Source organism: Echeneis naucrates, chromosome 1 (genome assembly GCF_900963305.1).
Source record: "Echeneis naucrates chromosome 1, fEcheNa1.1, whole genome shotgun sequence".
Taxonomy (NCBI): Eukaryota; Metazoa; Chordata; class Actinopteri; order Carangiformes; family Echeneidae; genus Echeneis; species Echeneis naucrates.
In genome coordinates this window covers 23,743,136-23,756,931 of record NC_042511.1, presented here as the reverse complement: position 1 = coordinate 23,756,931, position 13,796 = coordinate 23,743,136, and the positions used below count along the sequence as shown (strand labels likewise).

Here is a 13,796-nt window from a genome sequence, read left to right as displayed (position 1 = left end):
AATTGGAGTAATAATGCGGTTTCTTGGAGGCTTCAATTACTATGCTGTCTTTATTTTGTGTGATTGGAATATGCTGAGCTCTTTCATAATAAATTTGCTGGAAATTAGTTTTAATGCAGCGGGCCTCTGTGACCTCCACAATGAATCTAAATTCCATTTAATCAAGAGGGTGGCCCTGGGAGTTGCCACAGGATACAAGTATATGCTCGTCCCCACGAGACACTTATTCATCGTGATAATTATTTCAACGCTTCACTTAATTTGACAACGTTACTTGCACGGTGCCACCATTTTGCACACCTGTTTTAGCATTGGGTCAGGGGAAAAAATGGGGGAAATGTCATTCTGAGAAAAACACATCTTAACCTCTTCACAGTGCTGCTCATCACTCTGGAAGCTATTTACAAGCATTTTATATCAAATCAGTGAAAGAATTCAAAATAAAGCCTGTGATGTGCCGTTGCATATGTGAATGGAGGCTTGAGTTAGAAAGAAATTATGTGTAATTCAAAACATTTGTAAACCTGCCATTCACAACAAATTTATCTGCAACCTTCCAAATCTAGAGCGTGTTATTTTTCTCTCCTTGACAACTTCTACTGTCCTTGGATCACTTATGTTTGGAGAAAGGACAAAATGCTGCCATATCTATTTCCAGGTGTTGCTAGGACCTCCTATTTCTCTTAAATGGTCTCCTCACTCAAACTGTACACCTAAAGGCTTCTGTACAAAATTTTAAGCCCAAGCCGAGACAGCCCTTTTTTCTAAAAAAAAAAAAAAAAAAACAAAAACAAACAAACATGCTTTTTCCCCTCGAAAGAAAAGTTTACTGTAGGTCCACAGCAAATATTGACCAGGCGTCATACTTCTCACACTGACTACACTGAAATGTATATGTTTATTTAAAAAAAAAAAAAAAAGTGCCCCTTAATCGTCACCATCTGAGGGCACCCTTAATCCACTAAACACCATGTTTGTCTACAGTGATATAATTAAATGCTAATTAGCTGCAACATGAATTTTAAAGGTTGGGCACCCCTTCTATACACAAACCACCACAAAACACGCAAAGGAACACAGGCAGATGACTGAAGATCTACAAATACTTATTACACTCAGCATTTGTTTTTCACCTCAGTGGAATGAGGGGCAGCTGCAATTACTTCACAAAATTGCCAACCCAGAGTTTTGACAGAAACTAAAAGAGGAAGTGAATTACACCTCAACAAATCCCTGCACTGTCTTCCCGTATACACTCGAATCTACTTTAAGGTCTTCTTGCTTATCTATAAAACCTTGCATGGCCTTGCATTAGAGGCAGCCCCTCGGACCTCCCCTGTGTTCCACCATTGAAAGTCAAGTAACGCCAACTTCAGTGTTTGTGCACTTGTTGCTAGAATAGCTGTAAAGATGATATAAGATTTGCTCTGTCACCTCTTTTGTAAGCAACATCAAAACGCATCTGTTAACATTTAAAACTGGATTGTATAATAACTGTATTTTAACTTACATTTGCCACTGAGGAGAATGTGTGGGCTTCAGGGTTCATTCCTGTGTGTTATGAGAAAGAGAATTCATGCGTGGTTCCTACTTTTCCCTGTCCATTTTTGAATTATATTTAAACTATCTGCTCCTGTGTGAGATTGCCTGGCTTTGCTCGAGGTCCACTGTCGCGTCCAGGAGCTAACAGGCTTGTTAGCAGCTTCAGCCAACTAACTGGCTGAGATCATGTTGCTGGCTGTAGAATGAGCTATTCTTTACTTTTATATATAAGTTTAATATCATTTGCATTCATCTTGGAAAGTAGTACAATATATATATCACGTTTAACCATTTGAAAATGCTCCCTCCAACTTAAAGGTAATTGAACATTTTTCTTGTCTCTAATCAAGCTTATAAATGTCTGAAAAACATGCACATATTTTGTAAAAAGAAACAGAACACATAACTTGAACACAACCATTGTGGGTTTGACAGGTCTGAGAAAAGATGAATAGCTGTATAGTACATTGAGCACACATGAGCACACATTTACGCAGTGCAATTAAGAAGGTACATGATATTTCTCTACACCAGCTGTCAGCTGCACTTTCTAAAATAACAGGGAATTTACATTCATATAGGGTTTTCAGCCAAGTGCAAACTTTGGCTGGAAACATCGAACATTTAGAAACTAAAGCAAGCATGCAGGGCAGCACGGCAGTGTAGTGGTTAGCGCTGAAGGTTGTGGGTTCTGGGTCGTTTCTGTTTCTCCCCGTGTCTGCGTGGGTTTCCTCTGGGTACTCTGGTTTCCTCCCACCAAAGACACAATTAACTGGCGATTCTAAATTGACCGTAGGTGTGAATGCGAGTGTGAGTGGTTGTTAGTCTCTGTATGTCCTTGAGTGTCGACCCTGCGATGGACTGGCGACCCGTCCAGGGTGTACCCCGCCCCTCGCCCAGTGTGTGCTGTGATTGGCTTCTGCGATACGGATGAAGATGAGTGAGTGAGAGCAAGCAAAAAGTTTTATTTAATTTCTTCTACTATGCCTTTATCTAATACACGCACACACATATGCATACACATACACATATTTGTGTGTGTGTGTCATTTAAGACCCCTCTTGGATCACAGCGGAACCTTTTTGACTGACTGTAATTTTCACCATTGGGGAGTGTTGGGAATCACGAGTTGTGGTTTCACCTCACTCAATTTTGTTGGTCAGATGACATTATGGAGGATAATGTTTTTAGCATGATCATCTTTTTCCCCCCATACATTAAGATTTATGGCTTTCTAAACATTTCTAAATATTTTCACATATATAGTCAATCTCAAATTTACTGTGAAAGGAACCGTGGCAAGCCTTTGTTACAGTTGCCTCAAAAGACAGATACAAGGGAGCAAAGAAACCAGTTTTTGGTGCTGTCAGTCCTGGCTGTCAAAGACCACAAGAATATTATTTCAGCTTTGGGAAACTTGACCTGAGCCACTATGAATTGTCTAGAAATAGAATCCCAACATCTTAGCTGGATAAAAAATGAATGAAGCCGTCTCGACTGAAGTTCAATTCAAAAGGACCCTCAAAACATTCTGTCTAATGCTTTTTTTCTCTCTCTCTCTATTCCTTTTTTTCTAGTCATTGTCCCCGCTAACCTTACTCAGGGTGTGTGTATGGGTCGGAATTGCAAATAAGATATTTTTCTAATTCTGACTGGCTTCTGTATTAGTTCAACTGGCAGCATATGACTGTTTGATGGTGTCGGTTTGACAAGTCTGAATTTATGTAAAGCCATAAACTTTTATTGTGTATCTGGGTCAAGGAAAAGGAGATTTGATATTTGGCAAACTGTGCAAACATACAAACAAGTCCACATGCCTTCTATCTGATGTGCCTGCAAAGATGTCAGTGAATCATGGGATAACTTGCAGTACTTCAGTGTGTCCCAATAAGGTAAACTTACTCTTGAATCACAGAGTAAACACTGGACTTACCAAGGCTGAACTCCACCTGAGGCAGCTTGGGTGTTAGACTAAGACCTGAGAGACAGAAAGAAAAATAGAAGGGGGTCGAGATAAAAGCAGACAGAGGGGGAGAAACACAAGGGAGAGAAAAGCATTAGAAAATATGTCAGATTTACCACAATTTACCCCAGCACAATTTTCCAGAGCCCGGAATTACTAATGTTTGTTTGAAGTGTGAAATAGATTGGCATGAAACGCAGAGACATTTTTATGTGTTGCATATTTTTGCTTCCTTAAATGAAAAATGTTTATTCAAATTTGTAATTCAGTATTATTAACCATTTGATTCATCAGCCAATCACTTCAACCCTAAACTGAAATTTGAAAAAAGGGGCAACCGCAGAGTGCACACTGAATCTAAAATAAAAGTAAGAGGAAAAGCCAATCCTGAAGAGATCAAGATCCATTCTGTGGCAACTGAAACAATCTTAATCAGGAAATCATGCCAGTGTGGCATGATGCTAGCATGCAATTGTTCTATGTCTTGAGAATTTTAACAAGCTAGGAACATGGCAGGTTCCCAAAAAAGCCGCAGCGATTATTGTAACTGTTCATGTTACATTATGCAAACACACTGCAACCCATGTGAGTGCAGTCTTGGTGAACAAGAGCTTCTGGGAATCCATTGCCCTTGAGGACTTACACCATAATGATGAGTAGACGGCTGATTGTTAGTATCATCTGTCAACAACACTCTTTCTCATTCATCTCCTTGTCTGTCCAGCACACAATCATTCCAACAGTAAACAGATGAAACACCTGAATGATGGTGCGATTTGTTGGGCCCTAAACCATTTTCCTCTTGCTGGGGTGCTTAGACACAATTAGCCCCTCTAAGGCTCAGCTCATCAACTTCACTAATGGGCCATGGATACTGGATGCTTACTGATGTAACACCAATATATATATACACATATATACAGTGGGGCCAAAAAGTATTTAATCAGCCACTGGTTGGCCAAGTTCTCGTACTTAGAAAGATGAGAGAGGTCTGTAATATTCATCACAGGTACAAAATGATACAAAATGAGCAAAAAAATCCTGGAAATCACATTGTAGGATTTTTAAAGAATTTGTTTGTAAATTATTGTGGGAAATAAGCATTTGGTCAATAAAAGTACAACTCAATGCTTTGTAACAAAGCCTTTCTTGGCAATGACTTTTTTGCCATACTATGTGTGTGTGTGCGTATTTATAATTCACTTGTACCCAATAATTATGCCAGTTTCCACACTTTCTTAGCATATTAGGGCAAATGATTTGTAAGATCAAGTTAGTTTCTTTGTAACTACTCTGGTTAGTTTGCAAAGCTTACAGAGCCCGTCACTTTGCCCAGACATTAAAATGTCGACATGTTCTGCCATCCTACGTAGAAACCACAGGCCCTTTTAACTTCAATGTCTCCCACTGACCCTCTGTAGAAACATCTGCCAAGATAGTATTGAGGAACCCTGTGGGTGTAAAAAAGAACAAAAACCTATTAGTCAACTTAACTGTAATGAACAACCTTTAGCAGCGTTTCATTGGTTTTCACTTTCCTTTGACTGTCAGTGAAAGTACAAAAGGTGTTTCTTTATGTCACAGAATTACTGTGTACCCTGGGACTATGGAAATATAAAAGTGTACGAGATCAGAGGCAAGTCAACAATTATGTTCATGATTTAACCTTTTAAATGCAGTCTTTTAGTTTATAGTTTATTCTTATGAATCCATTATTTAAAATGTTTTTTCAAATTCAGGTTTAAGTAAAAAGGTCAGAGATTGTTATTAATTGATGATACATTGATAATGTTGTTATGGAAATCATTAGCTGTCTTTCACTTGCCTTTTGCAGCCCCCCCCCCCCCCCCCCCCCCCCCCAAAAAAAAAAAAAAGCCTTTTCCGCGGGTGATTTAAAGAGAATTTTGAAGTTTATAAAATCTCAATACAGAGGTGTCTTTTCAAGTTTGAGAAAAAGTGGGCTCCGTCAGCTGCATTGGTGAGGATGAGCTCCATTGAATAAAAAGGCTTATGCAAACTTACTGCAATATGTGCTACATACAAGTACAGTAAACGTCTAATAAATCAGGTGAACAAATGGCTGAAGAATGTGGGTCACACACACACACACACACACACACACACACACGCCCGGTTAAGCAAACTGGGGCAATTATGCATGTAAATAAACTTTCTGGTTTTCACATTACTCTCATCATCACCCCATTCCTCAGGGGCCATGTATCCTCTTGTTGTCACCATTAGGGCTTCCTTATGAGTGCTGCTTTAATAAGCACGAATAACATGTTGTGTGGTGCTAAAGAGCACCCTTTAGCTAGGTGGGCTGAGACAGTACCAGCTGTTGGGTCTCGTCTCTGGTGCCACATTATCATGAGAGAGTGTCACTTGAACAGTCCGGTTACTTTGGAGCACTCCATCTGTGCAACATACCAACTTATCTAAAGTGGGAGGAAGCAGTGGAAAATGTCTGTCATTGCAGGAATAATTGAATGAAGATAAGAGGTAAAGCTAGGTAAAGGTCCGATATGAGCCAGGGATACAGATCATGAGACAGTTTTCAGACAAGTTTTATAGCACAGGAAGATTAAAGTTAAGAAATGTCTGAATTTTTGAGCACAGCTTGCAGTTAGAGTGCCAAGTATTTGTGGAGGGATCATGCCAAAGACTTTGATTATAAGACAGGTAACCAGTTATATAACGATTTTGAGAGCAAACACTGACGACATTTTACCGGTATTCAAGGCCTGTGAGCCAGAATTCAGTTATAAAAGTAATGGGCTAATTACGCAAACAAAACCTCGGGACACAGCTCCTGCTATGTACATTGTGACATCATTCCTGTCTTTGAGCATTGACTAATGCCTGTCATTAACCCTTTGGTGCGAGTGCCATAGTGGGTGGGTAGAGCGCATGCTCCATAAACGGGAGGCTACAAGGTTCTTGTTGGCAACTTTGGTTTTATTGTGGCCAGTGGACATGTGTGCCACATGTCATTCCCCAATTTTCTGTCCCTCCTCAGCCTGTCCAATCTGAAAAAGCCAAAAAGGCTACAAAAGCTTTATTGCAATAATTAGTGGTCAACCACTGTCCATCTGAAATCATATATCCATTAACACATGAAGCTCCCCATTTCAGCTTCAGCGTGTGGCTAAGTATGTGGAGAAAAGTGGCCCAGGTGTGGTATTTATAATCGATATCCGCTGGCATTATGAATATGATAATAGGCTCAGCAAGGAGGCAGCAAGCAAAAAGGCGGCACATGCAGATGTAAGTCCCAGAGGGGCCCAAAGCAAATGAGGTGTGCCCGCCTGCTATACTGCAGTTTCATCTGGCTCTAGAAATAACAGCACAGCCCCACTGTACCTGCAATCTATCACCCCCCTGTCTGCGGGTATCAGTGGGGAAAAAGCCGCGCTGAAGGGAGAGGAGAGGGTAATTTATTAGGATGTGTGCAGACAGGGTAATTTCTCTGGAATGACAAAGTTAATTAATGTACAGGGGCTTAAATTGTCCATCTCACAGATGATCATTTAACCCTCGTCCCTTCTCATTGCCCTGATTTCTCACCCACTCTACAGTGTGATAACCGTTCACTATCTTATAGCTGACACTCTGAAAGGAGGAACAAAAGTAAGAAATGTGGGGGAGTGCACGCAGAGATTTCACATGGGATTGCTGCTTATGCCTGATTCCAGAAAAAAAAAAAAAAAAAAAAGAAGAAGTAGAGGAAAAGCTCCAAAATATAGCCTGTCGCTTCTCTGGTCCCAATTTTAAGCTACAAGCTCAACTGAGAAAATTAAGCAATTTGCAAAAAAAAAACAACAACCACCAACACTGATAAGCCCTCAAACAGTTCATATAGCAAACATTCCTAATCACACATACTCATCCTCTTCATGAATAGATATTATGTGTAAGAGCCTATGCCTAAAAACGAATCCAGTTCATATCTGAGGTATTATTTAGTTTGCCTTTTGGGATGACATTATTCATTCACTAATATGGCTGACTCATCATGGGACTTGATATTTTTTGCATATTCAGGGATAAAACTGATACCAATACCATCACCAACTCTGCTCATCCTCACGACACGTGCACATCAGCATGATAGTAACTGTAGTCTCTTTCTTCCCCTTTTTGTCATCTTACTCGCCTCATTTCTGCAGTGTGGAATCGCCTGAACAAGATCTGTACACCCTTTCTGAAGATTCAGTCATCAGCCTGCCAAACATGCCTCTAATTCGATTGATGTTTGCAAAAACAGGGATCCTATTAGGACAAGTGGTGCTGAATGGAAGAGTGAGTTATTGTCACATTACTGCCTTGGGAGATTGAGGGGGGACAGATGGTTTTGTTGCCAGCATTTAATGAAGTGTTGTGAATCAGTTGGGTGTGCTGAAGAGGTCTTGACTGTCGCATCAATGGAAGATGGAGGGTGGAAGGTTAACAAAGGCATGGAGTGAGACATTTTCCTTTATAATAGATTCGCAATGTCAAGCATTGTGTAATGAATCCCATCATGTTGCAGTTTTCATTGAAATTTCAGTGGCATGCATGCAAATTATAGTTAGAGTAAGATCACGTCACCCTTTTTGTTTGTAAAATGCCATCTTGGTCCCACCTTAACAAATCCTGAGCAGCACCCAGCTTTTGTCCCACTTTTCTCTCTTGACATGAATTAGACAAAACGTTTCACCTTGCGACTGATAATGTAGGGTTGTCAACCTGTCTTTCGTGCCAAACATGGTAATTATGTGCTTTGCTCTTCCCCTTTGTCTGCGAGGATGCTTAGGGAAAACAAAAAAGACAAAGATTGAGGTCTTTGCCATTGCTGTTATACTCCCACAGCTTTTAGATTTTATAGGGGTACATATCTCGGGTTCGCAATCAGGTCATAACTGTAACCTTCCAAGGATGTGAGTAGCTGTGTGTGCAGCATGCATCCTTAGATTTCTGTGTGTGGATGCGCTGGTGCGTGCATATTTGCTTACTTCCTTGCGTTCGTGTGTGCACACGTGCGTGTGCGGTTTATGTGTGTAATCTGTTTCGGTGTGTATCTTTTGGTTTGAGGCCAAGGAGACAAGGCATCATGAATTGCGCTTTCATTCCTCCTTGTACGGCTCCATTTACTTATCCCCATGGGGAAGATGATGGTGTTGAGCTAGCATGCCAATGCAAATGCTTAGTGGCGCTTCATGCAGCATGTGTCCTTTTGGTAAGCAAAGGTATTAAAGTTGGAGAACACGCTTTGTGGCATCAATGATATGGCTAATCTCTTTAGCATTCTCCTGTTGTGACGGGCATTGAGACATATAGTTAGCCTCCATCAGTGTTCATTAGTGGGAACATTTTCAGGCTATATGGAATATGACTGCAGCAAAAGAGCAAAGCACACTCACAGCAAACACAGCCATTAGAATCTGTAGACGTTACATGTCAACAACAGTGGTTTCCCAAACAGCACTCTGCTGAACCCTTAAATTCTACGTTAGCCCAAGGTAGGTAAGGCCAACTTTTCTGGCAGGATTTAAAGAAACAGTTATGTTTTCAGTCGCTATACTGGACCGCCTCCGGACTACTAACGCACAGCTGGGAACCAGTAAAAATGCAGTATAAAATAATTTCTTTGGACTACAAAGGTATCAATACGATTCTGCTCCAAAATTTAAAAAAGAAAACCTTTAGGACTCTAGTGTCATCTGGGTGAGTCTTGGCTCTCCTTTTAGATACACTCAATGCTCACGATGAGTACAATTTATTGTATTTAATTTTAGAGAAACAACAACGTTTGTTGGTTAGAGACAGTTAAACTGAACAGAATTACTTTACTTGATCATTGATCGTTGTGTATTTAAATTTGTTTGCCCCCCTCTCTCTTGCTCTCTTTCTGGCACCTCCACCCTCTCCTTCTCCCTTTAACGTACAAATTCTACAATCCCCTCTCTGTAGACAACAGAAACACTGCAAACACAAATAAAGGGATTTATACCACACTTCACTGGGACAAACATTTATAGAAAGCGTATCATCATGAGCACCCGAGGTGTTTCAGAGTTAAACATCATGAGGATGGACACAGAAAGGGGAGAGGGGACAGACAACACAGTGCAGTCAGCTCACCAGCAGCAGTCAGTCCTTCGGGGTTAGCGCTCAGCTCCTTCATGTCAACCATGCAGTGTCCCAGGTGTTGGGTGCCGTCCTCCATCTGGACGTTTTTCCCCTCACTTCTCCCTCTTTCTCCTCCACCTCCTCCGCGAAACACCACAGTCCAATCCAGTGCCCCGGCTCGCACGCAGCCTGCCAAGCAGAAAAGCTGTCACAAAGATACCAATCCGCTTGCCTCGCGTTCTTGCTGCCTCACACTGCACTCTCTGGCAGCATTAAAAATGCCTTTTGGAAACTAATACGGAAGAGAAGGACCACAAGGGACCTGGAACAATGCTGAGAAGGGAGGGAGGGAGGGAGGGAGGGACAGGGAAGGGAAGGCAGGACTGATGAGGGAGTAAGCCTCAGAATGAACGAGAAAGCAGGACAGAATTGATGTTATGTGCGATGCACAGCTCTATCCATCAATCTTTGGCTGTCAGTGAGGCACCTCGAACAGACTGCACAGCACGATACAGCAACAGAGACAGAACTCTGCTCACTCTGCTCAGTCTCTGCCTCTCCCTCCTTCTCTTCTCACTGCGCAGCCACTGCTGCATGTAGACATAGCACCAGAGGTCCCTCTGCTTTCTCCAGCCTCCCATCGCCACTTCCCATTTCCTTTTCTGGCAGCAAACAATTCACAAGCATCCGTCTGCTGAGCGCCATACGGGGAAGCCACCACCAGCACCAGATTTTGGAAGTTGCATATGTTAGAAAGTGGGTGTGAAGAATGGTACTAGGAGAGGGAGCGAGACAAATTCACAGCACAGGAACTTTTTTTAGTGTGGGAGCATGTGACAGCTGGGTATGACCTAGAAAATCAACAGGTTAATAAGAAAGCGGCAGGGATAATAGCTGTTTTATTTATACAAATCGTATCTTCATCTGAACTCAGCACCAGCAAACACAGAGAAAAAGTGGCAGCAAAAGATTTTGTTCTAATCAGCAATTATATGTGATGAAGTGGAACGCTCTTTTCCTCCCTCTCTCCCCCTGTGTCTTTATTTGTTGCCCTCGCTGTCTCTACACCCACACAGACTGTGAAGGATTTTGTTAGTTATTTGGCCACCAAGGCCATAATGCTACAGTCAGACCATATCTAGAATCGATGTTAATTTATACCACGCTGAATAGGGAGAGTGTTCTGGTCTGAGGTAACGCTCAATAAAGACACAGAGAAGGCAGAAGCCCTCAAATCCTAAAGGAGATTGATACCTATACAAAATGTCTTATGGAGAAAAAAAAAAAAAAAAAAAAAAATCACACTGAAACAGACACTGAGATTTCATTAGCAAAAGTAATGAATGGCTCTCGTCTGTAAGCGTCTCAGGATCTTTGTGGTACACTGGATGAGCAACAAATAAATACAGTCTCTCACAATCTTGAATGGACGTAACCAGTACTTGAGTTGTACAAAAATAAATAAATCCGGGGGCATGGCGGATTTTGGGTGCGCACCCCTCGCCCATAGTATTTTCCTCGACATGCACAAAAACAAAAAGTTTAAATAATATTTCCGCATTCATTGATAAAATAAGAGAAGGGGAATGATTTTCACCATATTCATTTCAGGGGGGATGCCATCGCCCCTCAGCTCGAGCCCTGGACTGGGATGGAATGATCCATTGGAAAACAGATGACTTTATTCAGATAAACTGAGGATATTTGGAGAAAACACAAATTCAAAAGCAACTTTTTATTTATTTATTTATTTTTTTTTACTTTACTACACCAAAAGACAGTTTTACAAAGACCTTTAGTTTAATTTTCTAAGTAGAAATTATGAAACAAAATACTTAAATTAGAAGAGTAACTGTTACTAACTGTAAAGTTAATAGTATCTTCATCTTAAATCTGTGTGTAGGATCTGGCAACCCATACGCTGTTTTATATATTGCGTATTTAACATATTGTAAATTTGGAGGATCAACAAAAAAGGAATCAAATATCTATGACTGGGTTGGATCAGCAAACACCTGACATTTACCAGAGAGACCCCTGTTTCATACTGATAGTGATGCTTCTTTTGGCCACCGACGCCTTTTTTATTTATGGAACTAGCTTAGACAGTTAGCGTGACGACAAAGGTCTGCTACATCTATCACCTGCACCCGCAGCCAATAGACTTGATTGTGTGTCCTATAAGAGTACAAATTCAATACAACCCCGAATGTGTCATTTTTAAAGGATCTCTAAATATAATTTGAGGACAACCCTTAGTATTTCTTCCTTTGTAATTTGATTATCAGAAATATTTCAGTTCCAACAATACAACCAGCCTTTTGGGAAAAAAGCTAAACAAAAAACAAAGCAGCAACAACACAACAATATAAAGAAATAAATAAAAGATACTGGCCAAACTGTAGATACAAGCCCCATGGGCCAAAGAGCCATGTTGAGTTCATGTGCTACTGTGAGGTGACTGGTCTGGCTAGGGGGATGGTGCCAAAACCCCAAATGAATATAAATTGGTCCCTGCAGGAGCAATAAGATAGAAGATGAAGCCACACTGCACAAGGAGGTTTCACCTTCACTTTCTACTACTCCTTCCATCCTTATCCCTTCAACCCTCTATTGCCACATTCTCCTTGTTTTCCACCCCCTTTACTTCCCACAACTATCAAGATGAATGTTGTCCTCTGCTGCTTTAATGAAATTGTGGTAGGGCACATGCACACATAAACACGATTGTGCGGATGTGTGTACACAACACTGTAGAAAAGCAAACAGGTCTTCGGCGTGATCCATTAACATTCGAATACATTTCTTTTAAAGACGACGTGTGTTGTCTTATTAAAGCCTGACTGATAGAGGAGGCTGGAGAAAATCAATAGACAATGCACTAGAGAAGGAGAATAGTACAAGTGCACTGAGGAGAGGAGAAGAAAATAAACATGCCCTTTTTAGCTATTCGGCCCCAGAGCCAGGATAACAGATCCTCACATTTACCCATTCCAATAGCACTTGAGGCCCATTAGAATTTGTGATACACTCCTTCACAGTATTAACCTGAGGAAAGCCAATAGCTTGATTCAGAGGAGCATCAGGGGTGCCTCCACTATTGCCTCCACTAGGGTTAGACAGCTGTGCTGCAGTGGAGGCATCAGCGGGACACATCCCATTTTGATGATGTAAATACATACAGCTGTCAAAATAGGCAGGGAAGATTCTCAGTGTTATAAACCCTGCGCACAAGTTCATACGTCTATTGATGATGCATACTTTCATATAGATTTTTAGCTCTTGCTGTTTTATTTTCAACATATTTGGGGGATTAATGTTTAATTAGCGGATGCAGTGTGCTGCATGTGGTGAACATGAGACAATAAGGACGTCATCCAAGTATTCGTCTTTCAGACAGTCACCCCTGCTGGGTGCCCTTTCTTGGATTTTAAACAGTTTTTGAAAGAGCAAAAACTGAAGCCACTGCACACATCAGGTGACAGCACAAAACAAAAACAGACAACATAGGAGCACACACACACACACACACACACACAGGTACTGGGAATGCAGCTTGTTTGCAAAATAAATGCCAACGTGAGCAGTAATATAACAATTTCAACCTAAAAACTAAACCTCATCTGATATCCAGTCAAAATTTCAGATGGATCAGTTAAAGGAAGAATGAAACATAATCTTTCAGGTTTACAGGTCTCTCTTTAACTCCTGGCTAACAAAGCATTTGGCATTAAAGGTATTATTCAGTATCATTCTAACACAGAACAGGCTGCACACGACTCATACAGCTCGGCTTGCACAAGCATCATATGCAGTGAAATGGCTCTTGAAATGAATTCTTTTGTGGCCTGTACAGGCAGGAGGAGCACTCAGAGTGACCGCTGACCCTGGTGCTCATAAAGAATTCTGACACAAGAAAAAAAAGCAGATGACCTGTGTGTATATTTGGACAGAATATACTTAATACTGTATATAGTTTTACTGTCTATATACGCTTGTGGAATATGTGGAAACTTTGTGTTTCTGTCTGTACATTAACTGTCGTCAGCTATATCATCTGGTCTAATGAGGCCAAGAATCAATGTTTGCTAAGGTTACATTAAAAATGGACTGACACACCTTTTATTTTCACCGTGCCTCTTTTCAGATTGTGGAAAGATGAAGCTATTGATTTCTCTTC

The 13,796-nt window shown here is 41.0% G+C and overlaps 1 protein-coding gene across 1 annotated transcript in view; it reads right to left on the bottom strand.

Moving 5' to 3' along the window:
- Positions 1-9,728, bottom strand: part of inpp4b (inositol polyphosphate-4-phosphatase type II B) — a 119,009-nt gene extending 109,281 nt beyond the window's left edge. The window contains exons 1-2 of the mRNA XM_029512084.1: positions 9,629-9,728; positions 3,476-3,520 (exon numbers count right to left, since the gene is read on the bottom strand). Coding sequence (XP_029367944.1) covers positions 3,476-3,520; positions 9,629-9,713 — 130 coding nt within the window. The 5' untranslated portion in view covers positions 9,714-9,728. The remainder of the gene's footprint in view (positions 1-3,475; positions 3,521-9,628) is intronic.
- Positions 9,729-13,796: the final 4,068 nt, after the last annotated feature.